Source organism: Fukomys damarensis, unplaced genomic scaffold (genome assembly GCF_012274545.1).
Source record: "Fukomys damarensis isolate Sample0158 unplaced genomic scaffold, DMR_v1.0_HiC HiC_scaffold_21, whole genome shotgun sequence".
NCBI lineage: Eukaryota > Metazoa > Chordata > Mammalia > Rodentia > Bathyergidae > Fukomys > Fukomys damarensis.
Window position 1 is genome coordinate 30,056,211 of NW_022900933.1, and position 21,423 is coordinate 30,077,633.

The window sequence follows — 21,423 nt, forward strand, 5'->3', positions numbered from 1 at the left end:
CCTCCTGGGCGGCGCCGCGGTCTTCTCCGCGCTGGAGCTGGCGCACGAGCGCCAGGCCAAACAGCGCTGGGAGGAGCGCCTGGCCAACTTCAGCCGCAGCCACAACCTGAGCCGCGAGGAGCTGCGCGGTTTCCTCCGCCACTATGAGGAAGCCACCAGGGCCGGCATCCGCATGGACAACGTCCGCCCGCGCTGGGACTTCACCGGCGCCTTCTACTTCGTGGGCACCGTCGTGTCCACCATAGGTAAGTGAGCCGGTGGCCTCCACTTTCCCGGCTGGGCAGGAGCGAGCCTCTCGGTCTCCGTTTATCCACGGGGCGCCCTGCCGGTCCCGCCAGGTGAGCTGTCTGCTACCTGATCAACAGGTGTTAGTGCCTTCCTGCTACCCTAACCGTGGACCATGGACTGCGGCACCTGTGAGCTCCTTAGGGAGCAGTGTAAGGAAGCCCCTCCGCAGGCCTCCTGAGTCAGAGGTGCCTTTCCCCCACTCCCAGGGGATTTGAGTGATCCTTAAATCGGAGAAGGCTCTGCTCTAGAGATTTTCAGTCTGATTATGGAGACAGGACCGAGTTCGTGAATTCTAGGGAGAGGGCTTGCGATGGACATTTTATTAAGAACTGCGCATAGCCACTGGTCAGAGGGAAAACCCCCGTTTAACGAAACTCCGTCCCTGACTTCAGACTTAGAGAAACTCAGACAGAATTCCAGATGGAAAGTAAGGAGGCCAAAGTGTGAATGAGGCTGTGAAGGGTGGAAAAATGTTTCCTGCTGGGAAGAACGGGGGCGGCGGGCGGGGGGAGCGACCCTTGGGCTGAACTCGTTAGTGTTTGATGTTATTTGGGCCTAAAGCTGATTTGCACTTTGGAATAGGGGAGAATTGCACGTGAGGCCATGAACTGGCTGATCTCCTTGGAGCAGTGGAAAGAAATAAAGCTAGGAAGGTCTGCTGTCTAATTGAGAGGGAACTTTACTGTCAGATTTAGGGGTTAGAACGTATCAGGAGGCATTGAGAGCCATTGAGAATTCTGAGCAAGAATGTAGCCTGGTTACCTTCAATTATGCCTTTATTCTCCAGAAGGGAAGCAATGGTGCTTATGCATGTGTGTGCACTACATCCTTTAAGACTGACTGTTCACCTTGAAGCATAGTGATAAGGGGTTGGGGACACGCGGTAGAAATGCTAGGCAGAATGGAGTCTGGGGTGGTGATAGGATGGAAGTTTATGCAGAAGGAAAGGAAGTGGCTTGCCTCTACCAGAGCACAAGGAGCAGCGAAAAGGCTTGGAGCAGCAGCAGCCACCACCACCCATGGTACTAAGGAGTTGTGCTGGGTGCTCTGTAGTTGAGACCCCTGTGCTCTGGAGAAGGGCTTGGCAGGGAGGTGGGTGACAAGGAGAACCTCCTTGAGGCTCCTACTTATCCGTGTTCTGTACCTGATCTGTCGATCTGCCAGGGAGGGTGCAGCAGGTAGCAAGGGCCACCCCCAGGCTTTATTCATCAGGTAAGACTTCCCAAGGCTAACCTAGGTACCCCTGGCTTCAGACAGGGAGGACTGGCATGATTGCAGACAGGCGGGCTTTATCTGAAGTGCTCTGTATGCAGTGGTCCCAATCACAACCCTCATCCCAACCAGGTGTCCCTGCCCAACAGTGGGCCATGATGATACCACAGATAACTGGGTAACTGGCAAGAAAATCTCAGAGTAGTCTCAGTGATGATGAGAAGCCCCAGAAACCGCAGGAAATAAAAGAGGAGGAGGAGTGTCCCCCAGGGTTCCCACCCCCAGCCCAGTCTCTGCTGGCCTCTCTTAAGGAGTGTTCCACAAATCCCTCTTCATGTCACCTCCCACGACCCAGTAGACGGCTCTAGAGTTTCTACTAGAGGAGGGTTGGGGTGGACAGTGATTAAGAGGTGTTGCTTTGGTGCTTGAGTCTGCTGTGTTTTGCTCAGCAAGTACAGGATTTTTTTTTTTTTACTAAATTATATTTGAGCTAATCTTGATGGAAGATTCCAAGGACTGAATCCTGCCCCCTACAAACCACTTCTTGGTGCTCTCTGTAGATGTGGAGGTAGGAAGGAGCAGGGTCTGTGTGAACTGGCGACCATCACGGCCATGGAAATTGAGAAGGCCATGGGCCAGTGGTCATGTAGGGACACTGGCTTTTGAGCTGCAAATACGATAATGTACCAGGTAGAGTAGAACAAAACGTGGTCACAGAGCCTGGAGTTGGAACATTGGGTCCTACCTCAGTAACTTGGCCAACTTTCTTAACCCCTTTGAGTCCTGTCCTTCAGGAGAGGAATCTGGCACACTGTAGCTGTTGGCTAACCATTAGTCCTGCCTACCTCCTGCCCACCTCCTGCCCGTGCCTCTCTTAAACCTGCCCTTCTGGGCTTCTTTCGAGGGACAGTGAGTTTGTGTGAAAGAACAAACATTAAAAAGAACAAAGCGTAGTATTATTTTTACTTCCTCATTCTTAAAATTTGCTTTTTGAATTATTTCACTTATTACTATTACAACAGCACTTAACTGTTTTTCATTAGTTATTCCAACAGCCATTTGTATACCTGTGTTCATAGCCGTATTCACAATAGCTGAAAGGTGGAGATCCACAAGATAAGAACCCTCCAGACTCCAGCTTCTCAGCCTTCATGTTGCTGACTAAGTCAGGGCCCCTATGCTTTCCACATAGACAAGTGCCCAGGCTGTGAGGGAAAGGAGATTGTTCATCTACTGCCTTGGTAGCTTCCTTGCCAGCCGGAAGTCAAGTGTACCAAGGGGCAAGTTAATCAAGCATTATCCAGATTCAGGCTGTGCTGGGATTGGGCTGATGAGATACTTATGAGCATCTGAGAAGCTCATATGCACAGCTGCCCTGTCCTGCCTTGTGGTTACCATTCAGTGTATGTGAGCAGATTTTCAACAAGAGTTGTATTCATTTTAATTGAACAAAAGCAATCCTGTTCGTGTCCATTTGAGCCTGGGTGTGGCTCACGATGAGCAGTTGGGTAGCTCTGCCGCAAGAGGTTCTCAGGGGCTCAGAGCTGGCTGGCAGGTGTGCGACTTGGCTCCCTCTGTGTGTAATCTGGGTGACACTGAACTGGATATATGGTTTTGGGGAATCTGTTTTTTCCATGTGGACACAAGGCTAGGGAAAGAGCTTTTGAAAGCAAATTTTATTTGGCCTATGCAATAAAAAATTGAGAATCACTGTTTTACAATACCAAGTTATAAACATCCAAGATGAACGGCCATTCAAAAATTGAAAAAAAAACATCCCATCACTGCTAATGGGTGTTTCACATGTGTCAAGATTTGAATCACACAGCAACTGGCACATTATGTTTTGCAAAGTATTTGTGCAAACCTTATGAGGCAGGCAGGGAAGTCCTTAATTTCATCTTACAAATATAGAAACTGGGATGTAGAGGATATAAACATCTTGCAAAACTAACAATTCTAAAGTGGCAGACTCAGAATTAGAACCAAGTTTTGTTTAGTGTTTGATGATAAAAGAAATATGTTCATTTAGAAGACTGGTTGGCAACTTAGTCCATTTTCTAGTGCTAATGACACAGTAGCACTTTGGTTCACATTTCTACTTCTTAATCAAGGGTCCATATCTAGTGATGGCCTCCTGCTGGCAGAATCCTCCTGGGTACAGAGTATCTGTCGTGTAGCAAAAGACAAGCAAATGTGTCTGTTTCTCCTGATCTCGTTCATAAAACCACTAGGATTCAGTTGTGGGGGCCCCACCCTGATGATTTTATCTAATCCTGATCTCTTCCCAGACCCCCTCTCAGAAGCATAGTCAGATTAAGTTTACACCTTTTCATACCTCACAAACTCTAACAGGAGTTTCATAGGAGACAAAACCACACCATATGGACAAGTGTAAGAAAGTAGAAAATCACCCGCATAATTCTACCATGCAGCAAGAATCACTGTTAACCTTCTGGTATATTCTATTGAACTGAAAGTGCCATTTTATTGTGCCATTAGGTAAGAAAAGCTGCCAGTTAAATTCTGACACAGCAGTATGAGATGCATCTCAATTTTGGAAATACTAAAATGTTGCTAAAAGATGCATCCTAAAGACCATTACAATGTGTTTTGTTTCTTGCTGCTTTCCTTACTACTATTAACAGATGAACATATGGTTGTAATTAAGTACAAGTGAATCATAATTAAAATTTCTTTTGTTTATGCCCAAGTTGACTGATTTTTAAATATGAAAGGTACTTTAAATATCTATCTTTTAAAAATTCATCTCTGAATCAACTAGTTAATTCTTTCCCATTTTTCTATCGGAAGCAGGATGGTGTGTTAGCGCATTGTGTGCTTTATATTTGAAGGATTTTAGCCCCTCACCCAAAGGCAAAATGTTAGTATCATGCATTTTGTGCTTTGTTTTCTGTTCAGTGTTTGTTATCATTTAGAAAGAGAAATATTTCTCATATATTTATTTTTACCTTTCAGTCTTTTTCTTGCACTTTCCTGCATTATCTTTGTGTTCAGAAAATCTTTTTTCTATCGACATCTTACAGAGTGCAAGTTTTGTTTAGTATTTTTCCAGCTGCTCTACATTTCCAGTCACAGCTGTAGTTTTCAAATCACTTTACTGTATTTTTCCATATGCACAGTAGCAGATGTATTTTAGAACCCTAGCTGAGGACCAACACAGAGTTCTGGGAAATAAGGGACAGAGAGAAGGGCTGAGGAGGGTTTGCGTTCACTCAAGGTGGGACAAGAGGGCCATTCCTCTTGAGATCCATCTTGTAAAATTTCATGGAAAAGCTCAGATTGTCCACTTTGAGACTCCTGGCTTGGTTTAATTATGTGATTCCTACATAGATCAGGCTGCCTTCAAACATACAATCGTTCTACATCAGCCTTCTGAGGGCTGGGATTGCAGGCATGCGCCATCATGCCGGGCTCCACGGGCGTGGCAGTCTAACTTTAAAGCCACGCTATGGTGATCAGTTGAGTCTGAGGAGTTCAAGTCCCCAGTTAGAAGCTTGGATCACCTGTGAGCTCTGGGCTTCTTCCCTGGGGAGTGAGAGGGACAGGAAGCCCTGACTCTTCTTTCTTAGTAGCAACACAGTTCATGCAAGTACCTCTTCATGTAGGACCCGTGGTCACCCCGAGGGTAAAGCACCCATGTTAATTGTTCACTGTGCACTCACACATTTCTTAATTGAATAGGGACAGTTGTAGCCTCTTAAGTCTTCCTGTTGTCATGGTTACACATGATACAGTCATCCCCAAATACACACTGTCCTGTTTTTCCTTTCCTTTTATATTGTTTCCTATATATTTTCTAAGACTTTCACGTGTTTATATTAATGTAAAATTGTTTATCCTCAAATATTTTTACTTGGTGGGTATATAGGATGTTTTTAGTATTGTGTATAATAAAACCTATGAAACTTATTGCATGTTCACTGCAGGCCAGACTCAATACAGATCTTTACATGTGTTTAATGGTTCTAAAAACTCTATAGAGTAGGTGCTATTAAGGTTCTCCTGTCGCAAGCAGAGGTTCCAAGGCTCAGAGCTTCCATGCATTGTCTGAAGTTATCCAGCTGGAGGTAACGTGGCCATCTCTTCATAGCTGGCACTGGAAACGTTGCTGCCTTGCTTTTCTTTCCTTTGCCACTTGTGGGAAGAATTACTAATCAAAGACGCCGTGACCTCTCTCTCCAGGTGTGGTGGTCCTTAGGCGCCCTGTGAGAATAAGAAGACAGGAGTAGTCTGGCCAGCAGACTCCCAGGGGAGACTTGTGATCGCATCAGCTCCGTTCTACCACAGGACCGGGCTTGAGTAGTGTCCTCTTCTCTCCCAGGAGGCTATGTAGATGGTAGCTCACACCTTCCATCCTTGTGTTTCATGGGCCCCTCATACTTGCAACATCCGTCCCAGCACCATAACAACTTGGGAGGCCTGCCCTGGATCTTAATCTCCAGTCTTCTCTTCATGGCTTTGTCTGTAAGCTCTGCAGAAGATGGCACCAAGGTTATCTGTCTTGGGTCTTCCCTTGTATTAAGCAGCTGATGACTGTAACAGTGGTGTTGATCCTACTCATCAACCAGGGCAGTGGTTTTCAAACTATTTCAGGGAGACTATGATTTTTTCTGTGGTAAATCAAATAATAATAAGAAGAATTGTTCTCTTCACAGTGGTTACTCAGAGAACAAGATGTAAACCAAGAAGAAATTCTTACCCAAAAAATCCCCAGATAACACAAATCTTTATAATAGGATGAATATCATAGCCAACTATCTTTTTTCTTCGGTACCAGGAATCAAAGTCAGGACCTCCCACTTGCAAGGCAGGCGCAGTGCCACTGAGCCAAATCCTTGGCCCTATAGTCAACTATCTTTTATTGGCCCGACTGGTGTGGGGGGGGTGTATAAAAACACTCCTCTGACTGGCAGGGTTTTTTCCTAGTTTTTCATAAATTCAGGCCCCCTCCATGGTTAAGATAAATATTCTCACATACTCTCTCTTTGCACTTAAGCTCATCTCAAATTTTATTGAAAAGAACTTCTTTTTAAAAGGTAGACTATATAATTATGATTTGATATATTGCTAAAATTGTCACATAATGATTTAGAATGTGCATGTTGCACAATTTCCTTTTCTATTACTTGAGAATTTCTTTGTACTCTAGTGTATATATATATATGTATATGTATATGTATATGTATGTATTTCAGCTGGTTTATCTCTAATGTTAGAGAATTTTGTAACTGGAGGATATATCATTCACACCACCCTCCAAAACTAGCAAACAAACCCAAAATAATATTTTACCATTTTTTTAGAGCATATAAGTTCAGTGTTGTGGCTTTGCCACTTTCATAAATTTTATTATATTTCTAATGTTACTTTTATTCTTCATGCTTTATGTGCTGATATATTTTTTATCAGTACTGGGGATTGAACCCAGGGGCTCATGAATGCTGGGAAAACCCTGAGATACACCTTTTTTTATTTTCTAATTTAAGGTAGGGGCTCACTAAGTTGCCCAGGCTGGCCTTGAACTTGTGACCCTCCTGCCTCAGCCTCCTGAGGAGCTAGGATCACAGGCATATACCTCTGTGCCCAGCACAAACATCTATTTTTAAACATAGATATTACTAAGCATGTACATGGTATTAGATATTTGCTGACTTTTAGACCATCTCTCTAGTTGTATTTTTTAGTATTTTTAAGTAACCACTTAACATATTTTTGTGTTTGTGCTTTTAGCTAGCGTTAGACTTTCCTTTGTGTAGAGAAGTTTGGTGCATTTACTATTAGGTTTTATTTATGTTACTCTCCTTCATTCTCTAATTTCCTTATTTTTCTTTTCAATGCTGTGTTTCTGTTATGGTGGGAGTTGTAGTCAGGGGTTTGGCAAGGGAATGCATTTAATGTAGGACACATAATTTATAGGATTATTTATGGTATTTGCCCCAAAAGTCAAATAGAGAGGTGTGCAAGAGATTAGTCACACACTAGAGGCCTAAGCAACCCAGCCAAGGGCCTGGATCCTATGACAGTGTCTCACACAAGTCCAGCCAGTGGCCTAGAGCCCACAGCAATGTCTCGTGCTTGTCCGTATTGAGGATTTGCTCCTAGCGGGCCCCAAAGCCAGAGGTGGAAGCCAGAAAACCTGCACCAGTGAGATGAAGAATTTGTGCCACCAGGCTGAGGGATCCACAGCGGAGCCAGGAAGCGATGCTTAAGCCATGGTCAGAGCTTCTCTGATGAGAACAGAAGCCATCCCCAGTGACTGCAAGGCCCCAAGCTTCTCCTCCAACAAGAACGACCAAGTTGGCATCAGGAAAACCAACCACAGCAAGCTAGAAAATCAGCAGCCCCTGATCTTCCCCTCTAGTTCACTTTTTATGGCTGTTGGCAACAGTCCTCAGGTGGGTCTTCCACACCCAAACCACACTGATTCAGTTCAGCTGGGCGTCACAAGTTGACCATTAATCAATCCACCACAGTGGGTTAGGTATTCTTTTTGTCATTTTATATGTGATCGAGAAGACAATCTTATCTAAACTACCTGAGGATGGAAGCCAGATATTTTCATATTTATTTTATAAATAAAACAGAGATTCCCTTTCTGGATGATATGGAACCTTTCATCTTTGGGCTCAACTCATTCCCTCTGACCTCCTGCTTCCCTGATCTTCCTGTATCTTACTCCCTGGAAGTGACACATTTACACCCTTGGAAGCTACCTTGTATCATCCCACATAATAGCCACGAGCCCATTCCCTCCCTAACCTTTTCTGCACTGGTCTTCAGGACTTGCCTTTTTGGTCTTTGCATATGCATTTCCACTTCCTTCTGCATCTAGACCTTTGGGCTTTGGTAGATCTTTTACTTCACACCATAGGATTGTTGGAAGATTTGTTTCTGCTTTCAAACAGAAAGTAAAATCAAGGAAATTTAGCTTCAGGAAAGTTGCTTTTCCTATGTGGGTCTGAAAATAATGCACCACTTAGCTCTGAGTAGAGGGAGAAAGGGAGAAGCAACTGTCCATTCATTTCTTGCTTCTTCAGCGCTGTATGCCTAGGGTTTCTGTGATGCCCGAGCCCACATCCACAGCCTCCATTGCTTCTGTTTGTTGCCTACAGTGCTGTTTCTTTTGTCTTAGTAATTACAAAAGAAATGACTAGCCTGGGAAGTAGCTCAGCAGTGCAGTGCCTGCTTGGTGAGTACAAGGCCCTGAGTCCAATTCCCAGTACCAGAAAAGAAGACAAATATGTCAGTTGCAGATTGTGCTGGGCTGCTTGAAAACCCCAGGAACAGTGAGTGGCTTATGCCCGTGGAAATGAACTCTTCTCAGATCACAAGGGCAGAGGTCCACACGAATCCCATGAGGCCACCAGTGTCACAGCCCTTCTGTCCCTGTGATGTGTGTGGCTTGCTTACACAGCAGCTTGCTCCCAGTCCTTGGAGCTCCAGGAATCATGACCACCATCAAGATGGGGAGACGGAGAAAGAGGCAAAGGGATGTGTCGGCTGAGCTGAAATAACTTTCTCTGAAGCCCTGACTTCCACTTAGAGCTCGTTGGCCAGAACTGTGTTGTGTTGTTCCTCCCACCCTCTTGCCTGCCTGGCAGCTTGGTGCCATGCCGAACACTATTAGGGTGATGCTATTGAAACAGAAGGTAAGGGCAAGGGCCAGGGATGTAGCTCAGTGACACAGCACCTGCCTAGCAAGTGCAAGGCCCTGAGTTCAATTCCCAGTACCAAAAAAAAAAAAAAAAAGCAAGAGAGGGTAAGGGCAATACTGTGTAGTGCTGGGCAGGGTGGCACATACCTGTAAGCCCAACATTCTAGAAGGCAAGGCAGAAGGATTACAAGTTCTAGCCCAGCTTGGAAAACCTAGCCACTTAGCAAGACTCTGTCTCAAAATAAATAAATAAAAAGGGCTGGCTGGGTGTGGTGGCACACGCCTGTAATCCCGGCACTCCAAAGGCTGAGGCAGGAGGATCGCTGTGAGTTCGAGACCAGCCTGGGCTACATAGTGAGTTCCAGGTCAGTCTCAACTATACAGTGAGACCCTGTTTCAAAACACCAAAAAAATAAAATATAATAAAATAAAAAGGGCTGAGGCTGTAGCTCGGTGCAGAGGCCCTGGGATCAGCTTCATATATGTAATCTGAGTGCTGTTTGTAGACTGTTTTAGTGAATGCGTTTGAAGGGCCTGTGTCTAAACAGCAGGAGTTTCTCTTTGCTCCTCTCTTGCTGTAGTTCTTTCCTGTCATGTAACAGATGTGACAGTTCTTGATGGTTCTTATCTCTCTTTTCTCTGAGAAGATTTTCTTCATTCAATCCGGCTCATTAGTAAGGCCAGCTCATTTCCCTTTGCAGTTTCCAGGCGTGTTTCCTATAAGCCCCCACAATCTCCACCAACAACAGAATATAGAGACCTTTATTTGAAGGGCTCAAAATGTAAAAGCTAGACCTATGCTACATTTGGCATTTCCCTCAGTAGGACCTGTGTTGTTAGTCCTGGCTGTTGATACGTGCTGCTTCAGGTGTTCTATTTTGGCTTGTGAAACAGGCATGCTCTACTGTTTCTCAAGCTACTGTATTGGGAGAGGGTTTGGTTTTGTTTGTTTTGACCTTTTGCTTCAGAGTCTGTGGCCCTGTAGTAACAGATATGTAAAGAAACTCATGGCTGGGAACTGTGATACACTCCTGTAATCCCATCTTCCCTTGGAAGCCAAGGCAGGGAGATCCCAAGTTCAAGTCCCACCTAGGAAATTTAGCAAGACCCTGTCTCAAGATTTAAAAAATTAGAAAAGGGCTGAGGTTGTAGCTCAAAGAGTGTCCTTAGGTCATGTACCCAGTACCACAAAAGGAAGGAGGGCAGGAAAGGAGAAAGGGAGGGAGAAAAAGAAATGTGTGAAAGTGATTCTTTGAACACAGGGGTGAACTTCAGTCAGGTACCTGGGAGATACTGAGAGCATTTCATGGGGTGATGCAGGGTGAATTCTCAGTTCTTTAGTTAGGAAAATATTCCTGGAGGGCATGGGGCCCAGGGTCTGATTGGAAAAAGCCGCTGGGTGTCTTCGTTACTTTCCCATCACTGAGGTCCCATACTGGACATCCACAGCTTCAAGGAGGAGCGGTTCGTTAGGCTCGCGGTTTGTAGAGGTTTCAGTCTGTGGTTGGCTAGTTCCAAAGCAGGACAAAACCAGTGCGTGGCATGTATGCCTTCCTCCTCCTCCCGTCGTGGTGCTCTGCTTCCTACTTGTTACACAAGATAGGAAAAAAGTGTTTGTAACCCTGAGCAACTTTGTCCTGAAGCTACAGTTTTTTTTAAGTGTACAATTTTTATATTACTATTTTCCTTATCTCCTGTCTGCAGTGTCTTTATTTCTAATATCCTATTTCACATTCAAATCTGAAAAGTGGTGGTGAAAGCACATGAGGTTTTATTTTATGTCAGGAAAGAGGTGAGCACTGCCTGGAAACATGTCAGGGTTGCTGTGGTAACAGCACCAAGTCAGCCAGGGGTCTGGCCTCTTCTGTTCTGTGGTGTTGCCTTAATCCTCAGAGTTCACTATGGCTGCCAGAGAGCTGGCCATCACATCCACACTTTAGTAGGGTAGAGGAAAAGGAAAGGGAGGGCATATTCCTTTCCTTTCCGGTCTTAGGTCAGTTTCTCTAAAAAGCAGACAGTGAGCTAAGGGCTTGGGGTCAACTGATTTATTAAGGAAGTGGACCCAGACAAGACTAGCAAGAGAACAAGGGGAAAGGGGAAAAGTCAAATAAGAGGTTATTTTATGGAACTCTGGAGCATAAATGACACTTCGAATTTGTCCTACCTTGAGACCAAGCACCTGGGCTTTTATGCTCCCGCACCAGTCACTTACCTGTGGCCGGGGGTGGAGGGACCCAAGGCACTAGGTGTCTCCAGGATGAGCCATTAGCAGCAAAGCCTGCAGAGATGGGGGTTGTGTCTGCACCGTGTATGGGCAGAGAAGGGAGGGTGCAGTCGACAGGGAAGAAGGAAGTGGTTTCCAAAGGCAAAGGATTCTTGGCAGATGGGAGGAAGGGGAAGGGTAGAACCCACACAGGCGAGTGTGGGTCACTTGGGGGGAGTGCTGTTGTCATCAGAAATAAAATACCAATCAGGGACGGTCAGGGAGATCCTGAGTTGAGTTTTGAAAGTGCTGAACTTAGGGAACTTTGGGGATCCTGGATGGAAGTGCTAGAGAAATATTTTAGAGGGGAAAAAAAATACCTGGAGCTCAGGGGCAAGGTTCAGAGACTTGGAGATATCTCGGGTAAGCTGAGTTGTGGTAGGACAGGATCAGCCTCATGTTTGCTGCCTATAATCATCATCCTTTTCATGGTGACGATAATAAAACCTCCTCTCCTCTCTTCTTTGTATCACCAGCCACCGGCTGGGGTCTAGGACACCCCTCCTCCCCTCCTGGAGTGCCTAGGATTTTCCTTTGGATTTCCTGATGCCCCAAGAAAATTCTAATCTTTTCGGCCCCATCCTGAAAACCTCACCTGCCCACAGCCAGTTCCTTAAAGGTTCTGAGGCCTCGAGGCAGGATCTCTTCACTTTGGCATCACTGAGGTTTGGGGCCAGTGTCTTTTTGTTGTCAGGTTTCCTATGCATTATAGGATGTTTGGCAGCACCCCTGATCCCTGTCTGGGGTGCCCCTGTTTGTTACCAGAGTCATGAGGTCCTGTGGGGCCCTTCTAGAGCCAGATTCTTGTCTGGAACAAAAAATTGGTCAATACATGTGCAAAAGGTAATGAGGTTTAACATTTACTAAAGGTAGGAAAAGAAACATGCTCCACAGAGTGGGTGTGGGCCAATTAAGGTAGGAAAAGAAGTCTACTCTGCAGGGTAAAAGCCAGTCACTAAAAAGAGAGGACAGTGGCCACAAGGTTAATGGCCAGCATCCTTTCCTCTCCAGTACATTTGAATACATTTTCAGGGCCGGGGATTTAGCTCAGTGGTTCTTCCACCTGCCTCACAAGTGCAAGGTCCTGAGTTCAATCCCTGGTACCCCCCGCCCCAATTTTTTTTCCAAATGACCTCACCAGGCCCACTTCACATTTAGCGCATCTCAGACCCAGGCTGCAGCATACCCTCCCGAAGTAACCACTGATAAGCTCCAGAATGTTTCTCTTCATATAGGAACATGTGAACTTACATATGCACGCATTCCTCCAAACAATACATGGTTCTTTATATACAAAAGCCAGCCATGGGACAGTCGTACATGTGTCACTGGTCGTTCAAGCTGCCTAATCATGGGACATATGAATGACAGCACTGTTGTGAACATGTTAATGCTGTTGTAAATGAATTTTTCTTAATTTTACTTTTTCATTGTTTATTATTTAAGTGTATAGAAATAGAATTGATATTTTATTCTGTGATGATGCTGCATTCACATTTTAGTTCTAGTCATGTTTTAGTGGATTCCTTAAGATTTTCTGTACAGGATCATATAGCTTTTGGTGTTTTGCTTGGTTTGGTTTTGGTTTTTCAATTCTTGCTGTTTGTTTCTTGATTGGGTGGCTGGCTGGCTGGTTGGTTGGTTGGTTGGGTTTCTGGGATAGGGTCTTGCTGCGTAGTCCAGGCTGGTTTGGAATTCCCCAAGCTCTTGCCTCCTTGCATTGGGATTATAGGCATTTGAGCACCTATGGATAGTTTTAATTCCTTGTTTCCATTCTGGAAAAGGATACCTTTTATTTTGTATCTGGCTAGAATTATTAGTGCAATGATAAATTGAAGCTGTGAGAATGGACTTCTTAACCTTATTTCTGATCTTAGAAGTTTTAGACTTTCACCATGGAGTTTGGTGTCAGTGTTGTAGATAGCCTGTATTAGATTAGGGAAATTCTTTTCTATTTCTAGTTTGTTAAGTGTTTTAAATCACAAAGGGATGTTCATGTTTTCTCAAATTCTTTTCATGTATCTATTGTAGTTTTGTCTTTTGTGCTATTGCTATAGTATATTATTGCATTAATTAATTGTTAGATATTAAATCAGTCTTAGATTCAGTATAGATATTCAATAATGTAAGTCTTCCTGATGTAGGATGTAAAAATTATTTTTAATTATCTGCTAAAACAACAGTCCTATAAAGCAAATTTTTAAATTGTAAATATGTATAGGTACTGGAAATTTTTTAATTTAAATGTTCTCTTAGCCAATTTGCAAGAACCTTATTCTCACAACTGACTGTTCTTCCTCTTCCTTGATCCTATATTTAGTATTCTACATAGATCATATTTGATCCTGTAAATCACAACTAGTATTCTCCCATTCGGTGAGTGGGAAAGTGGAAGCACAGTGGTTAGTTTACCAGAAGTTATACAACTTATAAGTGGTGGAACTTTTATTTAAAACTTTGTTCAACCATGATTTAAATGGGGGGGGCAGCCCCTGAGATTGTCAGAGTTTTAGTAGAAATGGAAATAAAACCCATGGCCCTAGATCTGTATATATATTTGCCATCAATGTATTTGTGTATGACATTACTGATTGTTATGGCTTGTATCTAGATGTTCCCCCAAAGCCTCATATACCAGTAGGAGGGGCTTTTCAGAGGTGGCAGGATCTAGGGCAGTGGCTGCAAATCTTTGTCATGCCTGTTATGTGCTTTTGTTTTAAAACAAAAGATATTAATGTATGAATTTTTTTCTAAGCTAAAACTTCAGTATTCAGGTTTAATTGCAGTGTTGGCACTTTGCAATAAATAAGTGAGTTTTGGTTTGTGGTTTGGGCTCTCATTTCTAAAAGGTTTGCCATCACTGATCTAGGACATGTAGCTATGGATTAAGGGTATGCAATGACTAGATTAGTCTACCAGTTAATTGGTTTACCATAGTTCTGGGTGTAGATAAATGGGAAGCCCTCCGTGGATGTGGGTGCCACTAACCAATAGGCTTGTGACTTGAGTGGAACAAAAGGAAAAGGAAGGCTTGATACTTGCTGCTTCCTGTTTGCCCTGCCATGGTCTGTTTCTGCTCTGCCATATCTCTGCCACGACGCCCTGCATAGCCAGCTGACTATGGACTGTGAACTAAAACAAACCTTTCCTCTTTTAACTTGTGAGTATCAGATATTTTGTAACAGCAATGAGAAAGTAACTAAAACACCGATGATTAATTTTTGCAGGCTATTCTTTTGAAGACACTGGGCTGCCAGGCTGTATAATAAGGAAGATGTTTCTCTCTCTCCTCTTCCCTCTCGCCCTCCCCCCACCCTCCTTAGTGCTTAGAACCACACCCAGCACCCACCCCATGTCAAATATAAAGTTCAGTTTGGGCAGTTGGAATTTATTAAATCCCTACTACATGCTGTACTGCACTATAGCAATTCTTAATTTAGGCCCAGATAGAATTCAAGGAAACTGTATATTTGGATGGGAAAATAACCCCATTTTATGTGACATATTGCTAACCTCTGACCTGTAGCATTTCCTTCATAATGAGTGAGGCAGTCACCCAGATGTAAGTTGAACAGCATTGGTAGCTTTGTCACCTGTGGAAGTCACAGATCTGTTCCCCTCACTCTACAACTGTGGCAGACACCATCATCCATTTGCAATACCACTTTTGAATCGTAGAACTTATTAGACCTGATTTTACTGGTTTATGATTTAATAATGAAGCATATATTACACATTAGTTCTATTTTTTTGTTTTGTTGAGAGGACTTTTTTTTGGGGGGATTATTTTTTGTTTTGCTTTGTTTTTATAATTTATGTAGTTCAGGCTGGCCTCAAACTTGCCGTGCTCTTCCTGCCTCCAGTCCCTGCAGTGCTGGAATTTTTTTGGGGGGGATTATTTTTTGTTTTGCTTTGTTTTTATAATTTTGAGGCCCAGGTCTCGCTATGTAGTTCAGGCTGGCCTCAAACTTGCCGTGCTCTTCCTGCCTCCAGTCCCTGCAGTGCTGGGATTACAGCGTGCACTGTCACACCTGGCTTCATTTGTTCCCTAGTTTTGAGACTTGTAAAACCTTCTGAGGAGGGACCCATAGATCTCCTCCACTGCCAGAGCTTTGTTAGAACAAAAAATAGGAATTGAGAACCAGCCTCAGGCAAATTTTGGATAAAGAGGAAAAAGGAACCTGCATTGCTGCTCTGTGTGGTTAGTGAAGAGGGTTGATCACTCTGACTTGAAATGGACTGGAAACCCTCCTGTTGCTCAATAGCAGGCCAAAGTTTCTTCCTTTCAGAAGAGTGTTGGGTGTTGCAGGGTCCTGAGGTCAACCTTAGGAGTATGGGTAGTATAGATAGTACGGTGCAAGTCATGGGACCTCCCACCCGAACCTGGACAATGCCCTGGGGCCAACCCCCAACCTTTGTTTGTTTGTTTGTTTGTTTTTTAGTACCTGGGATCGAACTTGGGTCTTTGTGCTTGGGAAGCAGGCACTGGAACCACTGAGCTAAATCCCTGGCCTCCCAACCTTTGTTGTAAGGACTGCTACCCAGACACAAAGATAAGAAAAACAAAGACTCACCCCCCAGAAAATTCTGAGGTCCTAAACCAAGACACATGCGTGCCAGACTCTCTGGCAAGACCTAGAGTAACTTTTCTTGACCTGGAGCTTATTAAAGGTTCATGCATATGGACTGCATCTCATACACCCAATTATAGCAGAGGGAATTATGGGAAATGACAGGCATGATCATTATAGAAACAGCTGGCCTGACTCAGTACCCTGTCAATCACATTGTCAGTCATCCTCTGGAAGACCCAGTAGGAGGGGCCCTGTACTTGGGGCTACATTTTAAAATTCTTAAACCCAAGGCTTCGGTGCTTATGCCATTTTCCTTTCTGCCAGCACATGCCCACTCACTCTGAGTGTACCTTCACCCAATTAAACTTCATTAAACTTTACTGCTTTTTCCTTACTAGTGCGTGCCATGACCAATTTTTTGTTTGTTGTACATAAAAACAGAAATCTGTCAGGGGCCCCATCACCCACAGCAACATAGAAAATCTGGCTATGCTGGATTCCTAGGGGCCAGCCAGCCACTGAGGAGGAGCTCCCTCTGTTCTGTGATCCAACCCCTCCAGCTGTCACCTGCCGTTCCTCGTTGTTTGACTTTTATCCTGTCCCTTCCTATAAGTGCTGAGGTTCCTCATCTCCTTGAGATAGAAGAACCAAATCATGTCATCTATGACCTGGCTTTTTATTAAAAATTCCAGAAGGAGTTGCAGGGTGTTACCCCAAATGATGTTAATTTTTAAAATTGCTTCCAGTGGGATTATGAAGCAGCCAAATTTCTCCTAATGGGGTACATGGAGATTTTATTCCATTCTTGTTGATTCCTCTCCGGTCTTCCCAAGTCAGTAGTTAAAAAAAAAAAAAAAAAAAAAAAAGGGTTTTCTACTTAGGCTATTTAATTAATGAGAATCAGCCAGAAAATCATGAACTCTGTGGCAGGCTGCAGGTTTTCTTATGGGAAATTTAAGATCAACTGACTGGAAATGGTGAAAAGTGACAGGTTTTGAGGAAATAATTCAGTATGGTAATTAAAAATATATCAAGGCCTGTACAGTAAGCAGTTGACACAGCATTGTAGCATCACGGGTCTGGATACTGTCCGTGCTGATTTGGGGTAACACTGGGGGAGGGCTTGCTCTTAAACCTGAAATAGAGATTCCAACCCCACCAAAATGATTGACCCTCAGTTCCTCATTATTTATAAGCATTAAGGGTCCATAAAAGGTATTAGACCTTTTAATATCATGTTCTTGGTGGAATGTGAGGTTTGGAGAAGGGGCTTAGGAGAGAGTCTTAGATTGCCAAGGCTTGTGGGGTAAGCTGGGAGGAAAAAAAATCAGTTTTATTTAGGAAAAAGCTCCATTGTTGAAGATACTTTTTTGTGAACGTTCAACCTAGCAAAACTTTGGGGTTTTTTTGTTTTATTTTGTTTTGTTTTTGAGATAAGGTCTTACTGTGTAGCCCAGGTTATAACTTTCTGAGTGCTGGGATTACAGGTGTGAGTCACTATACCAAGGGGATGGAAGTGGGGGAGGGTAAAAAAAGAATTGAGATGGTGTTATGTACAGGTGCCAATGTAATCACTGTATACTGCAAATATGTACTGACAATGTTACTGATTCCTCCTTAATCACCCCCACATTGTTTGGGAGGGAAACAGAGACCCGCTGTTAAACTATGTTTACCTACTCAGGTTCCTCTTTCTAACAGTGTGCTAAATGAAGAGAGGAGAGGGATTTCAATGGTGAGTGTAGTTTATTAAACATAGCTGTGGCAAAGGTACCGCTACAAAGAAAGAATAAAACTTAATGTTGGCAGGCAGGTGATAAGGGATGTTGGAGGACAGAAGTCAAAGGAGCATTTTGAGTAAGTGGGAAAACTGCTGGTAAGATATGGGTGGGTCCTCTGAAGAGTTACCATGACACATGCATGCTCGTGTTTATAGCAGCACAGTTCATAGTAGCTGAATCCCAGGGCCTAGGATTTAGCTCAGGGGCACCCCGCCTGCCTTGCAAGCACAAGGTCCTGAGTTTGATCCCTGGTACCAGGAAGAAGAAGAAGGAGGAGGAGGAGGAGGAGGAGGAGGAAAGCAACAGCTAAATCTTGGAAATGACCCATATGTCCATCAACAGATTAATGGATAAAGAAAATGTGGGATTTATACACAGTGGAGTATTACTCTGCCATAAAGAAAAATCTGAGTCATTTGTAGGAAAATGGATGCACTTTGAGACCATAATGTTAAATGAAATAAATCACACACATAAGCCTAAATATTGCATGGCTTCTCTTATATGAGAAACCCAATATATAAAGAGCAAAATAAAAGATAATCAGAAATAGGGAGATAGATCTTTTGCAAGAGGGAAGGGAACCAAGAAATGAAGGGAGAGGGTAAGGAAAAAGGGAGAGAGGATGGAAAAAATTAAAATGTGTTATGTACCTGTACCAATTCCCTGCAGAATATGATCATTATGTACTATAAATATGTGCCAATAAACATTTTTTTAAAAGACATGGGTGGTCCGAAGACTCCAGTGTTTTCATTTCTTTCCCTTTATAGAAGCATTAAGGAAAAAAAGCATAATGATGTTCAGAAAAGGGGAGAGGGACTCAAACAGCCATAATTTACTAGGCACCTATTTTGCATTATCTGCCAAGCCTCTGGGTATGGAGACACCCCAAATAGGGACCCCAGTTACAGTAATTAATCTGCTGAGCCAGATGCCATAGAGGCCCTGATTTATGTGTATCACACCACTTGATCTTCTCAACGAGACCCCCAGGTAGATGACCACATCCCCATGTTGCTTGTGAGAAAACAGACTAAGGAAATTTGCTTCTCATCCCATAATGGAAGGCAGAACCAAGTGGCTCCAGAGCCCAGGCCTTTTCTGAACTGCTCCGTCGTCTTCACAAGCATTGGACCAGCTCATGAGCTAATTAATTTCACTGAGCACAGAGCTCTCCAAACACATGGCATAGAACTGGTCTTGTTCTTCACCTCCTGGTGAAGACAATTCACAGTATTGTCAATGAAGATGGATTTGGTTCCATGGCTCTGATCACTCACCCCTCCCCACACACATACAGGGTCTTGTATATTTAAGCTGACCTTGAACTCATAGCCATTCTCCTACCTCAACCTCCTAAGTGCTGGCATTACAGGCATGAGCCAACACCACCCCCGGCCAGCCTTGATTTCTCTGCTATCTTTGCAGCTAAGCAAATCTAAGGCAAGTCAGGAAGCATGGCAGGTGCTTTTGGTGCTATCTTCTGCGGCTCCCCAGTCTTTTCCCCAAGTAGGATGTGGCAGAAATGTTGTAAAAGGGCTGAAGTGGCCCCATGGAGAGCAGATGGGGTCCGGGATGGTTTGAGGTTCCCTGTGAAGATTTCCCATGTCCCATTCACCTAAAAAGGACATCATAGGCTCTCAGCTTCATAGAGCAGTATCTTGGTTACTCTTCTCATTGCTGAGACAGAATACCTGACACAAGTTAAAGGAGGGAAGGCTTATTTTAACTCAGTCTGTAGAGGTTTCAGTCCGTAGTTGGCTGGCTCCAAGGCAGGGCAGCATGGCAGAGGTGAAACAGTCCACAGCAGAGCAAGCCTTCCTCTCCATTTCCTTCCATCCAGGATACAAACCTATTGAATGGTGCCACCAACATCCAAGGTGGGCCTTCTCATTACCCACATCCAGAACCACACCAAACCAATAGTGGACTAATCCAGTTATCACATCTTTAATCCAGTATCACACACCCGTGATCAGCCACCTCTCAAAAGCCCCAGCTACGAGTGCATGAGGATTTGGGGAGACGACATCTAGGTAGGATACAAGCCATAATAGGTGGCATCCCAGCCATCCCTACTCCCAGAGAACCTAGGTCTCCTTGTCCATAGGTAGCAGTTTGTGATAAATCCTCATTTATGGGCCTCTGGAATGTAGGCCTTCATCTTTCTTGATAGCAGCATTGCCTTGGACTCACTTTGTAACCGCATGAGTGTCTGCATTTGGAAATACTGGTTTACTCCACAATTGGCTTTCTGTATTGGGATTTATTTTAATGAGGCTTGGTGGATGCCTTCTCCCCCACCCTCGCCACCTCTTTCTATTATATCAGGTCACACTTCTGCTTCAGCTTTTCAGGCTGGTTTTGTCCACTTGGAGCCAGGAGGGCCATGCCATTCATATCTGTAAGCCTATACCTCGCATAGTGCAGCCCCAGTCAGCCCTCAGGAAGTGGCTTCTTCTGTGACAGCCTCAGAAGACAGTTTCTTCTAACAGCCTTCAAGCACAGTGATCTGGGCACAAGATAATGTCATTGTTGCTTAATTGAAATAGCACAAGTGAAGCAACTACAAAATGCCTCATTTTAACATTAGAGCTGATTCCCTTTCTTATCTCTGAGGGGAAACACCAGAGAATGGAACACTTGCTTAACTTGCTTCCTTTTCCTACATCTTTACCAGATCAGATTCTAACTCAAGTCACCTCAGATGACCAGTGAGCTCACAGGAGTCATAAACCCAGACTAGCAGGGATCTACAGCTTTTTCTCAAACTCTTGCCTTGGCTTCACTCTTTATGTCTACTTTATTTTGGCTGTCACTTTTTGACTTTCGCTTTCTGCTTCTTGCCACTCTTGGCTCCAGTGACGACCCTTTCAGCACTTGATTTTTTTTAATCTCTTCAGTTGAAACAACTTGTAATGATTGCCTACTCTTTCTTTTCTTTTTTGTTGGTATCGGGGATCGAACTTGGGTCCTTGTGCTTCTGAGGCAGGCGGTGGAACCACTGAGCTAAATCCCCGGCCCCAGCTGCCTGCTCTTTCTTAATCCCAAATATTGAGACCCTCTCACTCTCCCTCTTGGCTTCCTATGTCTGATTGGCCAAATGTGGGTCAGATGCTTATCCTTTGTCTAATCAAATGATGCTTAGGGACCTGGATCAAACCAAATAAACATGGCTGCTAAGGAAAAGACTCTGAGTAGAAGCAGGGACTGAAAACTTGAATGCTGTGTTCTATTTTTTTGGGTGGGGGGTACCAGGGATCAAACTTGGACTTTGCACTTGCAAGGCAATTGATGGAACCACTGAGCTAAATCCCTGACCCTTGGTCTATATTATATTTTAACTCTTATCATTAAACCCCTTCTAATATTTGACTGTGGTGCCAACTTGAATAAGAAATACCTGGCTGGTTGGTTTAGCACACTTCTGGGTGTGTCTGAATGACTGACTTGCTGAAAGGTTGAAGACCCAACCTAGGTGTAGGTGACATCAACCAATCTTGTGGCCTGAGTGGAATAAAAAGGAAGAGAAGGGCCAGGGATTTAGCTCAATGGTTCTGCCACCTGCCTTGCAAGTTCGAGGTCCCGAGTTCAATCCCCAGTACTAAAAAAAAAAAAAAAAAG

At 44.0% G+C, this 21,423-nt stretch overlaps 1 protein-coding gene across 1 annotated transcript in view; it reads left to right on the forward strand.

The window, feature by feature from the left end:
- Position 1: 1 nt before the first annotated feature.
- Kcnk13 (potassium two pore domain channel subfamily K member 13) overlaps positions 2–21,423 on the forward strand; it is a gene marked incomplete at its 5' end in the record, with an annotated part of 91,625 nt that continues 70,203 nt past the window's right edge. Inside the window, one exon of the mRNA XM_033766731.1 lies at positions 2–245. Coding sequence (XP_033622622.1) covers positions 2–245 — 244 coding nt within the window. The remainder of the gene's footprint in view (positions 246–21,423) is intronic.